This window comes from Crocodylus porosus, unplaced genomic scaffold (assembly GCF_001723895.1).
Source record: "Crocodylus porosus isolate Cpor-Errol unplaced genomic scaffold, CroPor_comp1, whole genome shotgun sequence".
Classification (NCBI taxonomy): domain Eukaryota; kingdom Metazoa; phylum Chordata; order Crocodylia; family Crocodylidae; genus Crocodylus; species Crocodylus porosus.
This window is the reverse complement of record NW_017728909.1, coordinates 26,568,918-26,592,206: the sequence shown is the minus strand read 5'-3', so window position 1 is coordinate 26,592,206 and position 23,289 is coordinate 26,568,918. Positions and strand designations below refer to the sequence as shown.

The 23,289-nt window shown below is 40.6% G+C and overlaps 1 protein-coding gene across 1 annotated transcript in view; it reads right to left on the bottom strand.

The window, feature by feature from the left end:
- Positions 1–23,289, bottom strand: part of WDR70 (WD repeat domain 70) — a 261,442-nt gene that overhangs the window by 91,278 nt on the left and 146,875 nt on the right. Inside the window, exon 10 of the mRNA XM_019531979.1 lies at positions 12,897–13,071. Coding sequence (XP_019387524.1) covers positions 12,897–13,071 — 175 coding nt within the window. The remainder of the gene's footprint in view (positions 1–12,896; positions 13,072–23,289) is intronic.

Sequence of the window (23,289 nt, the reverse complement as noted above, 5' to 3'; positions counted from 1 at the left end):
GCATGAGTTGTTATACATAATTAGAAAGATTAATAAAAAAAAATCAGGCGTCGGACTAAATAAATTAGAATCTGCTTACAATTTATATTTTACAAATATGCACAATTCTATGCATATGTATTTACAAATATATTGCATATGTATTTACAAATAATACTATATATATAAAACTAGCTCCAAACCTATTTCTCTATCTCATGAGAAATTTAACCTTGTTCAAGGAAAGCAGCTGTTCCATGGATGTATCTGGTTTCAGTCTGTGTAGTATCACTGCAGTCAGACATTAAATAAAACACAGCTGGAGAATGCTCCGCCTCTTTCACCACCCTCTCCACTAACTGTTTAGTATCAACATCTGTTGAAAACAAGCTTTATGTAATACATATATCATGAACAAGAATTCTTTTTCACTTAACCAAGAACAAATTGAGGTATGATGATCTGAGGTCTCTGCTATACTTATATTTTGATTATGGGTTTTATAATTAAAATTCAAAGAGATTCAGTAAAGACAGTCAAACTAAAGAGATTTGTTTTTAATGCAAGTAATTTTCAAATGATGTGTTTGTGTTGATAGGAAGACAAATGTCTATTTAGACTGAGCACAGGCTTAAAAAGCTATAAACTGCTAAATTTCAATTGAAACTGTGAAAAGTGCTCTTTTTAGTGATCACAGACAAGTTATCTAATTCCTTTGGGCTTGTTTCATCATTTATAAAATGGTCACATCAATATTTCAGTATTGTTACTTTTAATAAAGTGATACCCGTAAAGTGATGTGAAGACAAAGACTGGCATTCTTATTGATACATAAGCATCTCATATAATATTCAGAGTCATTACGTTTATGGGTCAAAACACTGGAGCAAATTTACCCCTACTATAATCCAAATACCTTTAACAAAGGTTTATCACAAAACAATGTGACCCACACACCAATTTGAGTTTCTAATCGAATTCATGAATTTTCTGTAAAAAAATCAATATTTAACTAAATCTTAAATCATGAAAAGCTCCAATTAGGTGCTCTTGAGGTGTTGAGGTTGGGTGCTGCATAAAAAGCTAACTTTCTAAGCACTTCTTTGAGATCAAATCTGTCCAAATGCAACACAATTTTGGAAGGCAGATTTTCAGGGGAAAGTGCATGTCGTAAGCAGGGAAGTTGATTTTTTGCCCCAAACAGAAGCATAGAGAGATGCTGTAAGATGGCTAGTGTTTCTCTTCCCTCCAGTAGCTGCATGGACGATGGGATAGAGTCCAACAGGAGCAGATCTTGGGAAGAGGGGGAGGCTTCAGTCACACTTCACCTTAACTCCTGCTTCACTTAAAGTTTAAAACCAACTGCTCAGCAACAGTAGTGGCAACTGTATTTAGACAGTGCTGAGGGAGTTAACTGACTTCATGGATCATTATAATCTGAGTCCTTCTAAGGATTAAAACTGTAGCTTTTACCTGATCGATAAGGGGAGGGTGAGTCATCTGAAGATCAGGCTCTGTCCCTGCTCTATGTAGCCATAATTGGAATATTTTTGTCCTCATTCTGCCTTCCCAAAAAACAGGGTATTTTATTTGAGGGAATGCGATATGCAAAAAAAGTGTTAGTTCTCTTTTAAAAACAGAGAGAAATTACCTCCCTTTACATAATGTTTTCCTCTTAACTGTATTTTTTTTCTAGACAAGAGTATTGTGTAAGAGCTATGATTTATCATAGCTCATCTTCATGTTTTACAGCTTCTCAACTTCTGACCTTTTAAGTTATTCATTTTTTTTAATTAAAATGATTAAATTTACATTTTTCTTCACAGAACTGAGCACACGTTCACATTTTTCTAAAAAATGTAAATTTGGTTCTTCTTCTAGTCCTGTTTTTCTACATTTGTAAGATAATAAATAAAATTTAAATGAAAAATTAATTATACTCATGGTTTTTCTCCTCCGAGTTTGCTATTTTACCATACTAACACTTGCAGTCTTCTATATTACACAAAAATCCAAGAACTGCAATAGAGCATTAAAGTCAAGGTTTGCTGTCCATTATCTAGTTTGAGGGGCCAGCAACACACATACATACCCCAGAGGAAGATGCAAGATGTCCAGAGTTAGCAGTTAGATGATAATCTGCCCCTTCAATACTAAATCTGCTTTAGCAAAAGTAGTATTTCATTTTCCCATTGGTTACACAACTTTCAAGTTGAAAAAAATTACTGTTAGACTAAAAAAGCACAAATGAATACAATAAAAAATATCTTGTTTACTGTTTTGCATTGTGGCAAAAAGAATGAAAAGAAGAAAAAATGAAATCCATTTATTTTTAAGTTTTGGTTTTTAAAAATTGCCAACAAATTAATTAACAACTTTTTCACTTTAAATTAATGTAATTTTTGACAAAGCTCCTATAATGGTCCTTTTTTTTATTTTTTATTTTTTTGCTATTGGTAAAAAATATCCCAGCCAGCTCTACCTTAACACAAATGTTTATTTATCAAATTCACCTTCTTCACCAAAGACGCAAAAAGATAGATAAACTGACCTATGAACTGACTACAAAAGAGCTTCCTGTAACATAAATTGGGAGGGTTACCAAAATTTAAGAGGTTTACCATATTTGCTTGAATACAAGATGAGATTCCTCCCCCCAAATCAACATGCATGCAAAAAGCCCCACCTTACATTCACATACAAGGAAACATCACTAAATACATTGTTTATCATTAAGCTGCTGCCGAAAGCAGCATATGCTTAGCAATGGAAACAAACTATAATGTCGATTAAGCACAGCCAACACTGAGCATGACTATAAAACATGGACCATATGGAGAAAATGTATTGACAGGAACCTACCACAAGGACAGTTTAGTATAAAGCATGCAAATAAAATATATGGTAGTGCCCACTGCGTTCAGTACCCTTATTCCCCGACTTCTTTTCAAGACATGGTGAACCACTACACTGAATACATTTAGACCTCCTCTGCACTCCCATTTCCAATGAGCCCTGCGTTTTAGCCACCTTTAAAAGTAAACTGTTGGGCCTGAAACAGTTTACCCAAAATCCCTCCATCACCCCTCCTCTCAGCCCATCACATATGATTAGTGTGGCCCTTCCCTCCAGATGGAGCTGGACCAGGTTGCCCTGGACCTCATCTGCATATACATTTTTGGAGGATCCCAGGATTCATGACAAAAGCACCTAGTTCCAGTCACAAGTGGGGCTAATTAAACATTAATCCTGTGGGGGATAGCTGGGGTACACACACATACAGCAGTGCTGAGCTGTGGGGTCACCCTGGCTTGAAATGCCGTTGTGTCTGCTGGGAACCAGCCCAAATGAACTGTGTGTCATGAACTGTAAACCATGAACCTTTTGGCTTTGGACTAATGTCCTGCATAGTTTGTACTCTATAAAAGTAAGTACAGAAGTGCTGATTAAAAGAGTGTTTATGGAGTATGTGTACTAAAATTTGCAGCAGTTTGAAAATAAGTTAACTTCATAAATTCTAGATGAACTAAGTCTAAGGGTACCTATAGTAATTTCCCTATATGCAAGTTACTACAGGTATGTTTATTACTATGTCAGTGTTTTCAAATTTGCTTTTCACTGTCATATGCTCAAGGAAAGCAGGGTCTGACAGCAAGGAAGGGACTGCCCTCAGGCCCCAAAATTTTCCCTGCTGTAGCAATGGGAGGGGGCAAAAATTGAAGAAAACCTGCAATAATTAGATTTTATACCTGGAAAATTATAACAAATTAATGAAATTCCCATGTATAGAACCTAATTATTGGGAGGTCATCTCATAATCATGTTATAATCTTCAGGGTCATCATATCTGAATAAATATAGCAGTTATACATTATAGGACAGGGGTTGGCAACCCCCCAGCATACATACTAGAGCGTGACCCGCAAAACATTTTGTTTTGCGCACACACCTCCACACAGATGGTGGGGAGGAGGGACGGGGCCATGGCCCCAGGCTCTGGGCAGGCCCCTGCCACAGAGCCTGGGCTGCTCACAGCAGGCAGTAGGGAGGCTGCAATGACCTGCACCAAGGTCTGTGGAGCCCTGGCCTGGTTTCTTGCTCGTGACAGATGCATGCCAGCCTCAGGGCAGACAGCAGGGAAGGGGTTGAGGCTGCTCTGCCACAACAAGGATCTGGCCCCTTGCAGCTCCCCTGCCATAGCAACATCTTACAAGTCGAGGTTCAGGTGTTTTTGGCGCTCTGCCCAAAAGCATTGCTAACTCCTGTCATAGGACATCTAAAATGAAGTTCAGAGAGGTAAAGTTTTCTCAAACATGTAAGGAAACAAATATGTAAAAGTAAAAATCAGCCCCTAGTTAGTGCTAGCTCTCACTCTTCAATAAGGTTGTTCTGGAAATACAACTCTTTTTTCCTAAGAAGTCTTATGTTTCGAAAGTTCCAAAAATTTAAAATAATTCATTTAACAGCTTCCTTGCTAGGAACTACCCAAATCCAGATGATCAGATTAGAACTATTTTATTGCTCTGAATATTTCGAGTTACATGAATTCTAGGATTCTTTGTAATAAAGCAAATTTGACACCAGGGAAGTTACAAACAATGTGTTTCTCTTTGTTTTTATTAAATTTACAAATACTAGTGTGCTGTCCATCCCCTCACTTGCCTTGAAATAGCAACAAATTATGAACTTCAACAAATAACATTCATACCCTAAACTAGCTTCCTATTGCAGATGCCAAATATAAAATTCTTTTTCTAAATTTATAGATCCTTCCATGCTCTAGCACTAGTAACATGCTTCGCTTGTTTCAGTGGTGTATACACTAGAGTAACTAGAAATCTTCACTCTGGGAAGACCACCTCTGAGACCCATCATCTTGTTAGAACTAAATTTAGAAGCTCTGTTTTTCACTTCCTACTTCTGCTTATAATAGGCACAGTTCTCATCTTCCTTAGCTTATAAAAAATACAAACTAACAATAGACTAAAATAGTGGTCCTCGATTTTACTGGCCCCATGTGCTGGATCAGTGGCACAGGGTAGGTCACTGGGACAGATCCAGTGCAAGGTCACTCTGCAGATGTGTTCTAGTTCGACCCCCCGCCATGGCAAGAAATAATGCTGGGGTCAAACGACCCCAGCAAGATGTTCATCCAGCCTCCTCTTAAAAACCCCCAGGGTAGGAGCCAGCACCACTTCTCTTGGAAGTTGGCTCCAGATCCTAGCCGCCCTGACTGTGAAGTAGCGCTTCCTGATATCTAGCCTAAACCTACCCTCTGCCAGCTTGTGACCGTTATTCCTGGTCACTCCTGGTGGTGCTCCCCCAATGCCTGCTGATCCCCCCTGACTAGTTTATAACAGGCCACAAAGATCCCCCCTCAGCCTTCTCTTTTGGAGGCTGAACAGGTTCAGGTCCCGTAGCCTCTCCTCACAGGGCCTGCCCTGCTGTCCCCTGATCATGCCAGTGGTGCGCAGATAGAGATTTTTTGTGCTGATACCAATGGCTGTTTTTTAACAAGCCATATCAGCTGATACTGATCCGATTGCTGATATGCAGCCAGGCAGCATGGAAAGCAGCATCCAGCTGGTAAATCTTGTGGAGGAAGGAGTGAGGGCAAAAGGAAGCGGAGCGGGGAGGGGGCAGACCAGGCCCACTGCAGTGAGGGAGGGAGTGGGGCTGGTGCTGGGGCAGGGGGGGGCACAGGATGGAGCCACGCCACATCTGGAGAGTGGGGCAGGCGGCTCCCACTGCTGTACATAGGCTGGGGGCAGTGCTGGGCTCTTCCTGGCAGGGGGGCTGGGCCGAGATGTGCTTGGGGCCAGCGACAGTGGCGCTGGGAGGGGGGGCTACAGCAAATTTTGGAGTGGCTGTATCCCCCCTCGTAAGCCCCCATCACAGCACTGCCACTGCCTGCCTCAAACACAGCCCTGGCCCAACCACCCCAACAGGTAAAGCCCAGCACCACCCCTGACCCCAGCCTGCAGCAGCAGCTCACCCTCACTATGCATGCAGATCTGGGGGGCACATGCCCCCCCCATGCCCTCCTGAAATGTGTACAACGATGGGTGGGAGCTGCCTCTCCCTCCCCACACTCCCCCTGGACAAGCCACTTGCGACTCCGTTCCATGTCCCACCCAGACTGTGCAGTGCCTGCCTCTGCCCCAGCCCCATTCCCTCCCTCACCACAGGGGCCTTGGTCAGCCTCCCCACCCCCGCTTCCCCCAAAACAGACTTACCAGCCAGACACTACTCTTCACACTGCCGGGCTGCACTCCTGGCTGCATGAATGCTGTGGCTGCGTGCATGCATGCGGCATTTATCAGTGATATTGGCCAAAAAAAGTCAACTGCTGATAATGGCAATTTTCCTTTTATCAGTCCTGTTACAATATGGGAATGATGCATTGGTGCACCTTTACTACATTTTCTAAAAAAACCTTTCACTCCCCAGCAACTTCTGTACTACATATTTTCTCTCTGAAAAGTACACCAAAGGACGCATAACACTGTGAGGTAGCTCTTTTCTTCTAATTATACACCGCTCCAAAGAAGAATCGTTCTTGCTATTTTCATCGGGGTGAAAGACCTTGAAATTTAGAACTGCCTCTCATCACTATAACTAGTGTGAACAGTCAGATAGGCTTTTTCTGTAAACTGTTTATTACATAAGAGAGAAATGCACTTAGAAATACAGCAGTGCACATTTTATCTTAGCAGAAGGGAAAAGACTGACAATCATACGCTGTTAGTTTCAGGGTACAGATTGTGATGTACTGACTGAACCAGACGTATACAAAAAAGAATAATATATATATCTGTTAATATTTGCTCCTGGCAAGCTAGCGTGTGATTTCTAGTTTCTGGATCAGAGGTCTGGCACATATGTGCATGGAATGAAAGTATGGGATATTATGGATATGGAAAACTTACCTTGAGTTTGAAAGGGAAATATAGTATATTTGGAAGTCTTTCATCTTATATTTATACAAGAAATTTCCAGATGTAGCCAGACTGCCCTCTTCAAAGCCTCCATGACTCCATTAAATTTGTTATGTGCTTGGGGGAAATTAGGAGATTCACCTAATGCTTCTCTGTGGTAATGATACTCTGCACAATGACTTATTGGTTCAGACGTCTAGTTATTTAGAAATGCTCTTAATTATTTCTAGTTATTCTTCCTATTAAGAAATTATGGAAGACTGATGTTAAGAAAAACCTAAATCTATATAAGAAAAAGCATACATACATACATACACACATACATGCTCATGCACTCACACAATACAAAAAAATAGTCCCTTCTTCCTTCTAAAGCTTGGGGAGAGGAAAGGAGGGAAAGGGGGAGCGAAAATGATTATTAACTATCCAAAGCGCAGGGCAAACTCTTTTCATGTTAGTCAGATTTTTAAACCATCAGAAAGCTACAGTATCACCCAAATCTGTACAATGTTCCACTATCTGCGTTGATATAGCCAAACAACAAAACTTTCTTAAAGGTTACAATTGGGTATAGGCATTTTATGGATCTAGCACTGAATTATATGTTTTCTATATGCTTTGTAAATGAGAAGAGCATCCCTTCAACTGTGCAAAAATAAACTCTAACAGTAAATAGTTACAACTTTCAAATATTTGCAGCAAATCTCAGATCTTTCCATTAGCTTTTACTGTACTATCTGGTAACATCAGCTGTAAAATCCATTAATAAGACAGCAAGATAAAGTTTACAAAAATATTTCCAAAAGAGATCTGGATTTGTATTTCAAATTTAAAGCATAAAGATGACATTATTTAAGCCAAAAATAAAAAAAAATGAAGAATGGTGTCATAAAGCTTGTATAGATGATATAACTTGGAAGTATTGATTTTTATTGTGCAGTCTTTCTTCAAAATGACTTCATTTATAAAACTTTTCAGAGCTGAAAACAGAAGTCCTGATCACATTTTTTCCTGATGTCATGTTCCAATAAAAGCTTAAAGATTTCAAAAAACTTTCAGGCTAAAACTATATGCAGAACTATATTCAATGTACTTCTATAAATAATTCAAGAATTAGAAAATACTTTTAAGATGAGCCTTAGTAAAAGCAAGGTAAAGATCCCAGATCTGCTAAATTTCAATGCATATATTAGCACCTCTCTCTTTTCTTCCCTACAGGTCTTTGAGGATGGAGTAGATTAAGGACTCTTGCCAACTGGTTGTGGGGTTTACTGTATTACCTCACTTTTGGTAATATTAACATAGGCAGTCTATTTGGATACTGTTGGGTTTCACTGCCATTGTACATTTGAAATTCTGTAAAATCACTTACAGAGCTTGGGCTAAGCAATTTATAACTGATCCAAATACATAAAATCTAATATTGTTATTTTAAATCAAACTGCAGCTTCAAAAATGAACAGAAATAAAATAAAACAGTAGCTGAGTAACAGCTGTCATTTCATAGTAGGTATCTGCTTTTGAGAAAGAGCTGAAAAATAAATGGAATTGAATATAATCACCAACTGTAAGTCTTTCTATGAGACAAAGTTAAAAACAATAAAAAATAATCACTAGGTTCATCAGTCAATCAGTCCATCACCAATGAATCAGGTTAAATAAGAAATATTATCCAGAGAATAGTAAGATGTCACACATTTTTTATTCAGATGTTATTTTATGTAAAAATGATACTTGTAGACTGATCTGATGAAAAGCAAATATTTACTATTTAGTTCATGATTAACCACTAATTATTTATCTTATAAGCTGACAAAACAAGACCGAAATTGAAAAACAGGATTTATTTATTGTGTTCACTGCACAGAAAAGTTGCTTTACATATTCAAGGAATCTTAATAGATTCTTAAAATTGATCAGTTAAGGACTGAATGGAAAAGGGACTGAAAAGTCAGAAGAGTGATGTAAGAAATCTTACTTTATTAGCAAAAACACAGTACTTTTTCCCCTATCCCTTAGGTATCTCAAAATCTTTTACAAACATGAAGCTACCCTTGTAACATATCTGAGAGGGAGGTGTTTTTCTTAATTGAAAAATGGGGACAGAGACAATTCAGAATGTCTGGATTCACTTTATTCCCACTGTTAAAACTTGTGACATAGACGAGATTGTTCAGCAGAATATTTTGAGCTTTGTCCTGTATTTCCTTTGGCTAGCCACCTTTTGAAGTGTATAGTAAATCAGAGCACTACTACTATTCCAAGTGACCAAGTGCTTTCACAGCTGTGTTAAGACAAGCAATAGGATCATCAAGGTCTTTCCCATCTCATTACATCTCTCTGCATGTTTTCATGTCCTCCCTCCATTTGTCTAATCCCCTCCTTCAATTCTCAGACTATTTCAACATGCCATTGTATAACCGACTATATCAGACTATCGTTCACTCATTATTGGAAGTCTGAGTGAAACTGCTTTTTATGTTCTTTGCATCAGTAGTTTTTAGCTAGCTAACACTGTTAAAATATTTCTAAGGAGGTGACAAATAGTTTTGCTAATTTGCATTGTACGTGCATATATGAGCATGAACCTTAAGGAAAAATCATGCACAGCCAAGATTCTGTGAATGAGAAAACACAGATTTATGAAAAAGTGAAAACCCTACGGCAGGTGATTACAATGGATCATAATCATACTGAGGAAGTTTGAAGAAAAGCAAGACTGTTGAAGTGCATTTGGCTAAATTCAGTTTTAGAAGCAAGATACCAATGTCTGTTTCATAAAGACCAAAAAAAAAAAAGCGCTCCTCCAAAGCATTTTTTACTCTCAATACATACAGCTGGGAGATTTGGAACTCCACCAAAAAAACAACGGAAACAGAAAACTGAATGAAACATTCATGGATTTGTGGTGTTAGTAAGAAGTAAAAAAGGGAAATTGATCACACACCAAAAATCAATTGCTAGACACCACACTGCAATTTGAAAAGTACCTTATACTATAACTGATGGCCATAGCTTATAATAAAATGGCAACCATGTCTAAGAATAAGGAACAGCCAGAGAAGATGTGCAATTAAGGCAGGGAATTATCAATTTCAGAAAATAATTTCAATGAATAAAATTGTAAAATAATACAGGTAGATCAAATGTTTATGTGGCTTTGAACAGTAGACAAAATGCTACAGATATTTTAGAATCTACCTTATTGTGGTGCTCATTTGTTCACAGATTGCAAACAGTGCCTAAACTGGTGACTAGTATTAGGAGGATATCTCCATGGATGGCAGAGTGGGCCCTAAAGTCTGGCACAGGAAAGGACTTCCCCCACGCCTAGCCTCTCCTTTATGTGGTCATGACAGTCCTATGAAGGAATGATGGTGTTGGTTTCCAACCTCAGTCTTGTAAATCCCATTAATTCACAATGGGCCCAGGTGCTCACTGACACAGTTCTTAACTGATCAAATGTGAGGCTTTATCACAAGCATTTGTCCAGTCTGACACTGCTTTTGTTAATAACCAATAAGGATAGTTTTCACAAATTTCTGCTTTGAAAAGGTTTCACTGTAATATAGCACACATTGTCAAAGCATATAGGCTGCTCCAAGTCAAAGAATGCATGATGAACAGGCGCACTAAAAAAAACTTCTAAAAATCAGAAAACCCATCTCTCCTCTATATTTGTGTACCAAATGCATACTGGTTTCCCCTACCTCATGGCTCTTCACCGTTTTGCAAATGCCTATTTCCCTATCTCATTTCCTACCAATTCATGCCCAACTTGGCATTTTCTTGCTCTCCTACATACACCTGTGTCTTCTCTTCCATGTATGTGCCCTCCCATGTCCTCTGCATTATTCCGTTCCACCAGCCCCCTTCTAATTCTTTTTCAGGACCTTCTTTACATAGCTTTAACAACAAAAAGTATAAATTGAAACAAACATTTGAGAGCATCATTCTTCCCCGTCTCCTGCTCCCCACCAACGATTCCACATTTTGTTCTTTTTTTCTTTTCTTTATTGTTAGTGAAATGATTTGGCTGTTTATGCTGCATTATCTATTTATATGATCAGGCTGCCTTAATGAAATGTCTGATTTTAGTGATACAGAAATGTTTTTGTGTTGAGCTGTAATAGCTTCAGTCATGTATGCTACAGGAATGAAATTAGAATGACTACTTTAATGAAGGCTGCTTTGTGCATTTTTTTAAATATATCAGCAAAACTGAAGAGAAAAATCATCTTACTCTTTAGGAAAATCCAAAATCAAAAGGACTTCCATTTAATTCTAGATAACCAGTTTAGTCTCCTGTAGTTATGAAGAGGTCATTTGGTTGGAAAAAAGAGATAAAGATTTCTCTTTAAATTAGTCGATCACCATAAGCTGCACTTGATCATCACTGCAATATGTTATCTTATAAAGACACACAAAGGTTCATAAAGAATAAGCAGACTATCACTAGCACTATTGTTAAAGCGATACCAAAAAGCTTAATATTTCAATACTGTACATGTTTAAAGCAACAGTATACACAGGTGATGAAAGCCAGTCTCTGAAAAATTTATTGTTCTGCTAGAACAAGTTTACACTTGGAATGAATTCTAAAAACTCCATGCCATTAGGAAGTTTTAGTGGGTTTATAGTGGAAATAAAAACAGAAATAAAAAAATATATGACAATCCAAAATATAGAATGCGTTTTGAATGTGATCAGTGGAGGTTTCTCCTTTTTTTTTTTTTAATATCGGCATACTTTCCCATACCCTTTGGAAATCAAGTTTAATTTAACTTTGGGAAGAGGTCCCTAACATTGTGCATTCTCTCCTTTTCTAAATTAAATTGTTGATAAACATGGTTGCCTAGGTTGCTAGAATGATTATACAAAATTATTCACTAAAACCCTTTTCTTCCATTAAGATATCATATTGTATGACCATTATAATGCTTTCAATGATTTACAACATCAACTTAACTCAAAGTAATTGTTTCTACCAATTAATACAATATCTTCCAAACAAATTGATACTTTTTTGATATTTTATATTTCTTTGCCTAGTGCCTGTCACAATGAACTCAAAAGGAGCTGAAGATAGGCAACAGCTCTCAGATCAAGGCAGAGTACAGATAAGGTATTTACTCACCTTGCATTTAAAATCTGTAATAACATTTTGATTGGCACAGTGGTAATTTCTTTTGAAAAATTCTATCTTTAGAACTGGCTTGGCTTGGTACCACCATTATGCAAAAAAATGGAGACTGATAAATCCCGAATATATTGTGTTATATTGTAATTGCATGAATTGTTACCAGTTGGGAGTTTCATCCTAAGGTGAGACATTTAGGCCAGCTGAACTGAATCTATTTCACTATCTTGCACACCTTTAAGAAATTTTGAATTCTTTGTCTTCTAAATCCTTCTGAGGACACAGCATAGCTATGAAGTATTGGGATTTACAATCAGTGCCTGTTCAGATTTGCTTTCATATTAAATGTTTCAGAAAAACAAGAAAAGCAATTTGTTTGTAAGGTTCATTACCACAATTGTGCATTTGAAATCTATTTTCCTCCATCAGCCAGCAATTGGACAAATTATTAGCTTTGACACAAAGCCCTACAACTTACTGATGATTTATTCAGTGCTGATGTGCATATTTTTAATGGCATACGAGGCAACAGAAAATGATGTCTTTATCATCATGGAGTTAAATTTAAATAGATAAATTTAAAACATATAATCTTTTTTTTAAACAAATTGTTAGCTAGTCAATTTCCTGCCAGTGTGTATTTGGGCTAAGGTGACAGCAGGCTTTGAGTTAGCAGCAATGAAACAGCAGAGGAAATACCAAACCTCATTTATGAAGTGCTTGCTTTTCGGAAAAAGTAGTTCAAATAAAAAAACCATTAGAACCGATTTCAACAGCTTCAAAAATGTAGTATATACCCTAAACTAACAATTTATCTTGCTAAAGTATATTTGACTTACATTCAAATTCCTATCCCAGATCTGGATGGAGCCATCCTGGCAGCCAGCTGCAATAAGTTTACCATCTCTGCTGTATGTGCAAGTTGTAGGAATCACCCGTTTTCCTTGAACAGACCGTGGTTTAAACACACCTTTGTGCTTTTTCTCATTGTTAACATCCCATGTTCTCACGGTTCTGGAAAGAAATTTAAAGAAAGAACTGATTTACAAACAATTAAAACATAGTAACCAAATTCTCTTAATGACCGTCTCTTTGGGCAGACATTTTCCAGCATAACTGAACTAAAGTACGCATGGTATTGTTTTCATGTAAATAAAATTATATGACTTCAAATTAATACATAAAATATAGTATGATGGTCAAGTGAGCAGCATATACAAAATCAATTTGTAAACTGACCTTATATCCCATTCTCAAATTGCCCAGAGGTGCAATACTCCCATTCCTCCAACACTTACAATATACAACCATAAAAATTCAAATAAACAAAGACTGATATAAAATAAAATGTTCAGCAGTCTCACCTGCTACTGAAGACCATGGAAGATAAATTTAGCCCTTTGCTAGAGCTACTAAAATTCTCAGGGCTAAGCATAAATGCTTCTACAAACTTAAGTGGAAATAGGCAAAAATATGCTATTTTTCTGCCTTATTCTGATGCTATATCAACTGGGAAATGCCAAAAATACAGGCTAGCTGCTCATTAATCAGACCCATATTTACTTACAAAGACATTTTTATAGCTATTAATTGTGATATTATTGCAATTCTATAGAGCTGAACTTGGAGTGAAATTTTGAGTTCTGTTGTTAAGGCGTTCCTCAAATGTTTTACAATGAATCATTTATAGAGAATTCTTTTTCACAACTGAGTTTCTCCCACATTATCTGTTTAATAAACATATTGTGTTTTTTTTTTTTTTAAAGAAAGAATGTATGCCTGGATCTTTCAATGTTTCTTAGCTACACATAAACACACAAATGAGAGAGGGCAGAGATACAGGTGGAATCTTTAAACTGTCTTAGGGACAAATGTTTTCTGTCTTTTTAAAAAGTTTAATTCCTTCCAGATAAAAATTCTAAACTCTTCTGGCATCTAATACATAAGAGTGTTTCAGAATTTGGCAAGGCAAAGAAGATCATTCATTTGGAAAGAAAGAAATCACAACATTCTCAGGACAACCTGATTTGTTTAAACTACACAAATAATCAATACTTACGACTCAAAAGCAAGCAACTCATTGATTCTATTAACAAAACAAATACAACTCTATCAAAGAAGCCATTTTCCAAGAGTAGGACACCAAGACACAAAACTGAAATAGCTGGTAAAGGGAGAGGTTACGTACAACTGTAAAACAAATCAGACTAGCAAATCATTTGCCCCTGGAGGCAAAAAGGTGCTTATAATATTTAAAGGTAAGTATATTCATGGTAGGAAGAAGTCAGTAGAACCAAGTGAAGGAGGTCTCCAAATGTTCTAGTCAAGTCTAGATCAATTACAGAGACTCTCCAAACAACATCTTCTTGTACACTGTACATTTACTAGAATTGGCAACCTATGGTCTGTGGGCTTGTGAATATACTGGATGCAGGCCAGGGCAGCTCAGACAATTAGCAACCCACTCCAGCAACAGCAGCAAAAGAGGCAGCCCTAGGGTCTATTGCCTAACTTAAGCTTACTCTCCCTGCTGCAGCTGGGGAAGCATCCCCAGGGTCCTAGCATCTGCCTTTTCCTATCAATTCCCTGCACAGTACCTACCTGCTGATTGCCAGGAGGTATAAGCCCATGGTTGCAAAAAGTTGCCAACCTCTATTCTAGTCAGAATTATGAGTGTCAGTTACTCAAGATATTTTATTTCATGCCATTTTTTGTTTGCACTTTTACAAGAAATTTAGTTATGTGGTGTGCACAGGAGTCACTAAAAAGTATGGCACTGAAATCAAAATAATATTGAAATTCATGATGATAAAAATGTGCTTTTTATTGTCAAACATGACACAATAAGACGCTTCATAAACTAAAGAAGGGTCTTGGAAGATTAAAATCAGGTGGGCTCATTTACTTCAATACATTTAAAGTAAAAAGTAAACCATTTAAAAACAAGGAACAGAGTTATATCAAAAATAGTAACCACAAATTCTTCTACTGTCTTTCTACTAATGATGATGGAGTAGCTACTGAATGTATGTCTGCATTGTAGAATTAATATCAGCTCTTAATCAGGTGACTGTGTCTATTTTACCCACATAACACCACCAAGGAATGAAAACAGAAGTATTAGCAATTTTCATTTCCATTAAAAGTAGGGTGCAATGTTTCATATAATGGCTGTTTTTTAATCACACATTGCACTTCTCAATTTTATTAGTATTTGTATGCTTAATATAGGAGCAGCTGCACTATCAATTCATTTTTAAAAGTACTTAAGTTTATGTTGATCACATCAGCATACAATTACTGAGTAACAAGGAAGATTGAGCTCACAATGTTTCAAACCCTCAAAATCATACAAAACCATAAATTGATAGATAGTGCATCACTTCACAGGATCATACCTATGCTCAACCACATTTCTTCAGTCCATACAAAGATACAGAAATAAAAGTGATCCCTTACTTTTCTTGATTTCCAGGACTCAGCCCCTAGTGATCTGAAGTGTACTTCTCTGTTGGAGAAGTATAACCCCATGTTGCACTTGTAAAGAGCAGCATTGCAAACCCACTTCTGGGAAAAACGCTCTCATTTAACCACACAGGGTACGTCCAGGTGACCATGCACATGCCTCCTGTAGCGTCTCAAAGCTCTATGAAACGTGACAAGAGAACAAAAAAATGTTCCCCACGCTGCAAATCTGCAATGCAGGGGCAAAGTTAGACCCCTGGATATCCAGGGGTCAAAAAATACCCTGGGGGAAAAAAGCGAGGCAGGGCACATTCAAAGCAACTGGAAGCTCAGGTCGTCCACAGAGAAGCCCTGGTAGCCAGCCAGAGCGTCTCTGTGGTTGGCCCTCACCCCATGTTGAAGCATGCTGCCTGCCTGTGCATGACAGGCAGTGTGCCAACTGCAGGGAACTAGACCTGGGGTCCGTGGCAGTAAGTAGGGGGCAAGGGACTGGGGGGGGGGCTGAAGAAGGGGGAAGAGGACTATGAGGGAACCCCCAGCAGCCCCATCCCATCCCATCCCCCGCCTGCTTCCCAAGCCTCCCCCAGATTGCTGCTCCACTCAGCCCCATCCCACACCTGCCCCCCAAGCCCACCTGATTACTGCCCCGCCTGGCCCCATCCCCCGCTCGCTCCCCCAGTCCCCCAAATGGCTGCCCTGCCCAGCCCCAGCCTGCTCTCCCATTGCTGCCCTGCCTGGCCCCAGCATCCTGGCAAAAAAGAGCCCCGCACTCACCTGAAGTAGCAGCTGCCATTGGGTGCACTGGGAACTTATGGCACAGCCCCCTCCACACAGCACGGGGCATCAGGTACTGGTCCCAGTGGCCTGGTACCCGCACTGCCACTGCCCCATTGCGCAGGTGCGGCCTGGGTCAGCGGGATGCTGCACAGCTCCATGAGCTGTCAGGCAGCTGGGGCTGCTCAGGCTGAGTGGTGCCAAGCCCCGGGTGACAGCCACACCAGCCCCAGCGTGGAGCCATGCAGCGCCCTGCCGACCAGGGCTACACCCACGCAATGGGACAGTGGCAGTGCAGGTGCCAGGCAGGCAGGGCCAGTCCCTGCTATCCTGTGTTGTGTGGGGCAGCTCTGCCACGAGACCCCAGAGACCCCAATGGCAGCTGCTACCGCTAGCGAGTACAAGGCTTCTTTTTTCTTTTGCCAGGATGCTGGGCTGGGCAAGGCAGCGATGGGGAGCGGCCTGGGCAGCAGGCAGGGAGTGAGGCTGGCAGGGGTTGCTCCATGGTCTCCTCCTCCCTGCAGCCCTATATATTGGCCAGGAGGTCCAAGGACCCCGGCAGCTGTGGCTACTTCTGGCGAGTGCAGGGCATTTTTTTTTTAAAAATAAAGTACCAGGAGGCTGGGGCCAGGTGGGGCAGCCCTTGGGGGTCTGGGGGTACAAGAGGGTGGGACTAGGCAGTGCAGCCATCACAGGTCACTGCAGGAGCCAGTGGGGGATGGGGCCGGATGGGGCAGCAATCCGTGGGGCTGGGAGGGCAAGTAGGGGTGGGACACATGGACCCTGCAGGGAGGAGGGTGGTAGCCCCTGCGGGGGCCATGCATCCCCTGTTGGTTGGGATATAGCCCCTACTGGGGCTCTGGGGCCCCTGTGGGGGGGATGTGGCCCTGCAGGGGCAAGGGACCCACCCTGAGCAGCTCCCCCACACAGGCCCCCCACAATCCACCCACACACCCCACAGCCACCCACATCCTCCAACCCGCTTCTGCAAACCTCACATCCCCCCAGCACACATTGTGCATGCCCAGATGCTAGACAGGATGAGACCCGCTGGCAAGAGCTGTGACTGCGGAGACAGCTGTCCCCATATCCTGGTTAGTGAAGGGGTCAGGGGGAGCTCTAACTGCTCTATGGTAAGAAAACCAAAGGCAAACAGCAAAATGTATAGGTATTTAGAATTCATTTAATTATGATGATAGAGAACTGACAGGCTTCCAAATTGCTTTAACACTGTAGAAATATCAATAAAACATTGCCCAACTGATCGCAGTCTCTTGCTCTCTCAATATATATAGTGGTCTTCTGTTTTAATTGTCGAGGAACATGGATTTTGGGGTATTTTACAGAGTGACTTTGGGATTTTTTTTTTATCAGGGATTTTCAGTTTTCAAAAAGGGAACACCAGAATTCCTGCTAGGGAGGCCAGTGGCAGGACCCAGGCAGAGGAGCCTGCTCAGAGCTGACACCTTGGACCCAGCTGGAGGCCAACTGGGGCCAGGAGGACATGCTTTGACAGTTCAAAGCAGGCCACCCCACTTGAAACATCTTCCAGGCGACAGCAGCCCAGATGGCCAGGCAGGAGCACATATGGCAGTAGTGCCGCACAAAAGCCAACTCTAGACCCACAGGCCGCTGGCAGCTGGCCCAGTGAAGTCCCCATCCAGGTCTAGCAGGTGCACAGCAGGTCACAGCCAGGCAGCAGCCCCACTGCCAGACTGCTGCAGTGAGTAAAGGGCACAAGGAACTCTCAGTGCTGCTTCAGCAGTCCAGCTGGCACAAGTGGTAATGTCTCCAGGTACCAATTGGCCATGCCTGAGAAGCTCCTGAGAACGAGTGCCCTGAGCTACTTGCTAAGGCAGCTTTTTATACTGATGGGGCCAGGACAGGGAAGCTTTTTATACTGGGGGGGCCAGCACAGGGCTCTAGCTCCCCATGACTGCAGATACAGGAGACAGGCAGGGTTGTTTTACCAAGTGGCACAACTTGCACCACACCAAAGTGCATGTCCAGGCACATGCGCTGAGGCAAAAAGCCCTGGCTCAAATGTGCATCACTTCTCTTTTAGTTGCTGCAAGTGCCCATGCCTGCATGTATGGATGTGCCTATAATGAGCACATGGCATCAAAACAGGTTTACAGGCAAATCCCCAGCAACAGAGCTTGCCCTATACATACCTCCCTTTGTGGCCAACAACAGCAATGGAGATAAGCTCTGCCTCAGTTATGTAACTGGTCTAAGGGCTAACCATGTTATTTTTTTTTCCTACCAAACGTCCATAATAATCCCTCAATCCCCAAGTCAGATTTAAACCCAGTGTCTATCAATATAAATCTACCATCAGCAGATTCCTCAGAGCTGGAAAAAACTCTTACAAAATAAGAGAAGTCAAAATGCAACGGTTCTCCATTTCCTTTGTGGCTGTCCTCCAGAACCATTCTTCAGCTCATCTGCTCTCCACTCAGGACAGTTAAGAATCCTCATTCATTTCCTAGCCTCCATTCCTCTAGCTGCTCTTCTCTTGCCTTCCTCATCTCATCTTGTCTTACTTTTCCAGCTCCTCCACCAATAACTTTGGAAAATACCTCCTTCCAACTTTCACTGTTCCAGACCCTTGATGCTATGTTTTTGGAGTCTCTTCTTTTCAATTACATCAGTTGGCAAGTTTTGCATTCAAATAAGATTAATCACTATTATTCTGTTAACAATTCTAACTGCCATGGGCAGATGCAGGATTTCGTAAAGAAAGATATGGGGGCAACAACCATAGCTGCAGGGGTGACTACCCTCTGCTCACAGCTTCCACCTCCATCCCACAGAGAGAAGCAGCTGGAGATTTTTAAATCCTTCAGCCAGATAAGAATCTTCCTTTCCCTCCACCTCCCTTTCATGCACAGCAACACATCCCCTCCCATCTCCCTTCAACCGCTGCCACTGTTCTCAACTGACCTCAGGGCAGTGGGGTGAGGGTGGTGGTGAAAATGGGACAGATGGACTCCAGAGCTACCACTGCCATACTCCAGCCTCTGAATCACAACTTTCTAAATGCCTGAATGCTGGAAGCTCTAGTGGGAGAAGAACAGACGCGTCTTCTTTACCCTTCCACTTAGCATCCACACTCTGCCACTGCATAAAATGATCTGTGGTCTGACACAGTAAATCAGAGTTCTTTTGACAACGGGTTCTCCTCTTTGTGCCATTTTACTATTCAAGGAATTGCCCAACCAATTCATAGATTCATAGATGCTAGAGTCAGAAAAGACCTCAACAGACCATCAAGTCCCCCCTGCCCGGGCAGGAAAAAGTGCTGGGGTCAGATGACCTCAGGCAGATGCCTATCCAGCCTTCTCTTAAAGATCCCCAAGATAGGGGAAATCACCACCTCCCTTGGAAGCCCATTCCAAATTCTGGCCACACTTACTGTGAAATTCTCCTGATGTCTAGCTTAAATCTGTTCTCTGTCAGTTTGTTATTACCCCAAGAGGTGCTCTGGTGAGCAGAGCATCTCTGACTCCTTGCTGGGCCCCCCCCACCAATGAATTTATAGGCAACCACAAGATCACCTCTCAGCCTTCTCTTGCAGAGGCTGAAGAGGTCCAGGTCCCATAGTCTCTCCTCATAGGGCTTGGCCTGCAAACCCTTAACCATATGAGTTGCCCTCCTCTGGACTCTCTCGAGGTTATCCACATTGTTCTTAAAGTACAGCACCTAAAACTGGACACAGTACTCCAACTGCGGTCTGACCAATGCCACAAAGAGGGGAAGTATTGCCTCCTTGGTTCTATTAGTCATGCATCTGCTGATGCATGATAAAGCACAGTTAGCTTTGCTGATGATATCAACACACTGACAATTCATCTTGGAGTTCACTATGACTCCGAGATCCCTTTCCGCTTCTGTACTGCTGAGAGGGTCATTTCCCAGCCAGTAGGTGTGCTGGATATTTTTGTGCCCTAGGTGCAGCACTCTGCATTTGTCCCTGTTGTATGATATCCTACTGTGTTCTGCCCACTTTTCCAACCTGTCCAGGTCTGCCTGCAGTCTTTCCCTACCCTCCGGTATGTTCACTTCACCCCACAATTTAGTATCGTCCACAAACTTGGACAGAGTACACTTCACACTCACATCCAAGTCACTGATGAAGATATTGAAGAGTACAGGTCCAAGGACCGAGCCCTGCGGGACCCCACTGCCCACCTCCTTCCAGGTCGATACCGACCCAATCCACTACCACTCTCTGGGTGGGATCCTCAAGCCAATTTGCCACCCACCAGACTGTGTAATCATCTATGTCACAGCCTCTTAATTTATTTATGAGAATGGGATAAGATACTGTATCAAAGGCCTTCCTAAAATCCAAGTATACAACATCAACCTCTATTGCTGCATCTAAGCATTTTGTGACCTGGTCAACAAATAACTTCAAACATTGTTACTGTCATCATTGTCTTCATATATGAAGAGAATTTTAGGCCAGAAGGGACACTTATAGATTATCTAGTTTGACCTTTTGCAGAATACAGGCCAGAGAATTGCCAACTAAGGATTCTGAAATAAAGCTTGTAACTTCAGGAGGTCAATGGCATATCCAGGAGTAGAAACTGGGTTTTCTGAACCCTGAAATAGTGTTGGTCTTCTCAAAACAATTACCAGCACTGGTAAAAATTTCCACCTCATTCTCTAAGAATATACCAAATTATCCTCTACCTGCCACTGGATTTCTTTATGCCTTTATCTGTTAATTTACAGTGTAGTCTATAATCTGAAATTTTCTATCCTTGTAGGGACATAAAAATCATGATCAAATCACCTTTCAATATAATCAAACTTTTAGCATCTCATTCTAGAACAAATTTTCAAACATTCTTATAGTTTTTTCCTGAACCTCTTCCAACATTTCCCTAGTACTAGAAACACTACTCCAACAACAGCCCCACTAATGCCATATACAGAAGCAATACTGACTCCCTACTCCTACACAGTACTCCCTAGGCTTATAGCTCCAAGGATCAGTCTTCTTAGTTACTATATCCTACTAGTGTCAGATCCAACAGTAAGAGCCAAGAGATAAGCCAGGATTACAAGCTGGGTTCAGGACCAGAAAACCAGGAATCAGTGTTCTGGAGCAAGGAAGCAGGCTTAACTGGGTCCTCCCCCCACTCCCCAAGCTCTGCTTCAACTCCTGACAACTGGGAACTCATATTTAGCCAGCTGATTACATCCACCAGAGCCCTTAAGTCTCTTTCAGAGGTGGAGTCTAGTCCCACACGTCTCCCTCATTCATGCTTTCTCCTAATGCTGATTACACCTGAACCTCTTCAGGGGTCCCTGCCCACACTACATTCAAATCCCTCTTAAAATTGTACTTCTACAGTATTGTTTAGGAGAAGCAAAGGAAAGGTGGTAAATAGCAAATCACCCCAAACTCACATGCAAAATACCTTCTTAACTGGGCATATAATTTATTCTGAGTACACTCTATGTACTATTGTTTCTTTCTTCTACCTTTCTTCTCTCAACTGCTATTGACTTATCCTTCTTGTGACATGGTAAATGCAGGTGCTGTTCTTGGTAAAGACTGGATTACTTTGTTCTCCAAGATGCCTAGCATGTTTTGGGGGACCTAAAAAAAGGCAAACTAAGTAACTGAAGTTGCATGTAGTCTCACGTTACAAAAGTCCTATTTTCACTCCCTGGCCAAATCTTGGTTCATTATAATTTTGCTTGTATTAAATCAATTAAAAAGATTTTTGTCACTGAATTCAGCCAAAATCAGACTCAAAGATGTTCCTTTTAAACTGAAAAGTCACATTTTATTTCAAGACCCAGAAGATACATTTTGTAACTGAGATGACAGAAAAACATTCTGCTATTCTAATACTGGCTCTGATGCAGCAGTTATCTGGAATATTATACTAAAAAGCTGTATCGGACCCTTGAAAGGTTTTCAGAAGGGGACCCTGCATGCCACACGATTCTTGTGTCCTACAGATATTATGATGAATATATTCCTGTGCATAGTCATAGCACAGTCCTTTCTTTTTAAGTGCCATTAGAAACACAGAGGATAAAGTGATTTTTGGCCCCCTTACATATTATTCTGTTAAAAGTGGGATTTTTAAAAATAAATATGTACAGTGATCAGAATATCTTTATTTGACCAAACATGTATTCAACTAATTTAGATTTGTTGCATTTCAGTAAAAATGCATATAGCATAGTAAAAACTGGACCATTAAATATTTAATTTTCCCTTTCTATCATAACCAAATTCCTTCATATTGAAAGATAAGAACTGCATACATATTTTAGCTACTAAATTACTTTCTTTTAAAAATAAACCTTCAGGAAAGATACCATACATGCAAGTTTTAAATTGAACTTTTAAAATGGCACAGCCCACATCTGCAAAACAGATTTTGTGAAGATTTTATAACTGCCAAGAGTAATTCAAAGCAACTTCGAAAAAGATGGGAATGTTCTGTTGGAATGGTAAAATGGATATTTTCATGATCATTGAGAAGTTAAATGATCCATGTTTAACTAAACAGCTGATTTCATGATTAGGGTCAGTGTTTGTTTTCTGAATGCCCCTTTCCCCTCCCCTTCCATTTGTTTTAATGCTTCTACCACATTGTCACTTACTGGAAAGCTCAGATTAAATGCATTACCAACAAGAAGGTTACAGTACATATATTATAACAGTATGAATGGGATTTGTGTAGCTGCATATTCCCTGCTGTAAGCATGCAATAGCTCACTCCTGTTCTGATTTACTGAACCACCACTCAATTCAGTTCTTATGCACTACCAAGAAAAGACCCAACCTAACCATCTACTTTTAAAAAACATGTAATTCCACACACACACACACACCAGAATTGTATTCAAACTTACAAATAACTACTAAAGTGTGACCTATTGAACACAGAATATGTAAAAAAAAAAAAAAAAAAAAAAAAAACCAACCAAACAAACAAAAAAACCCAAACCCTA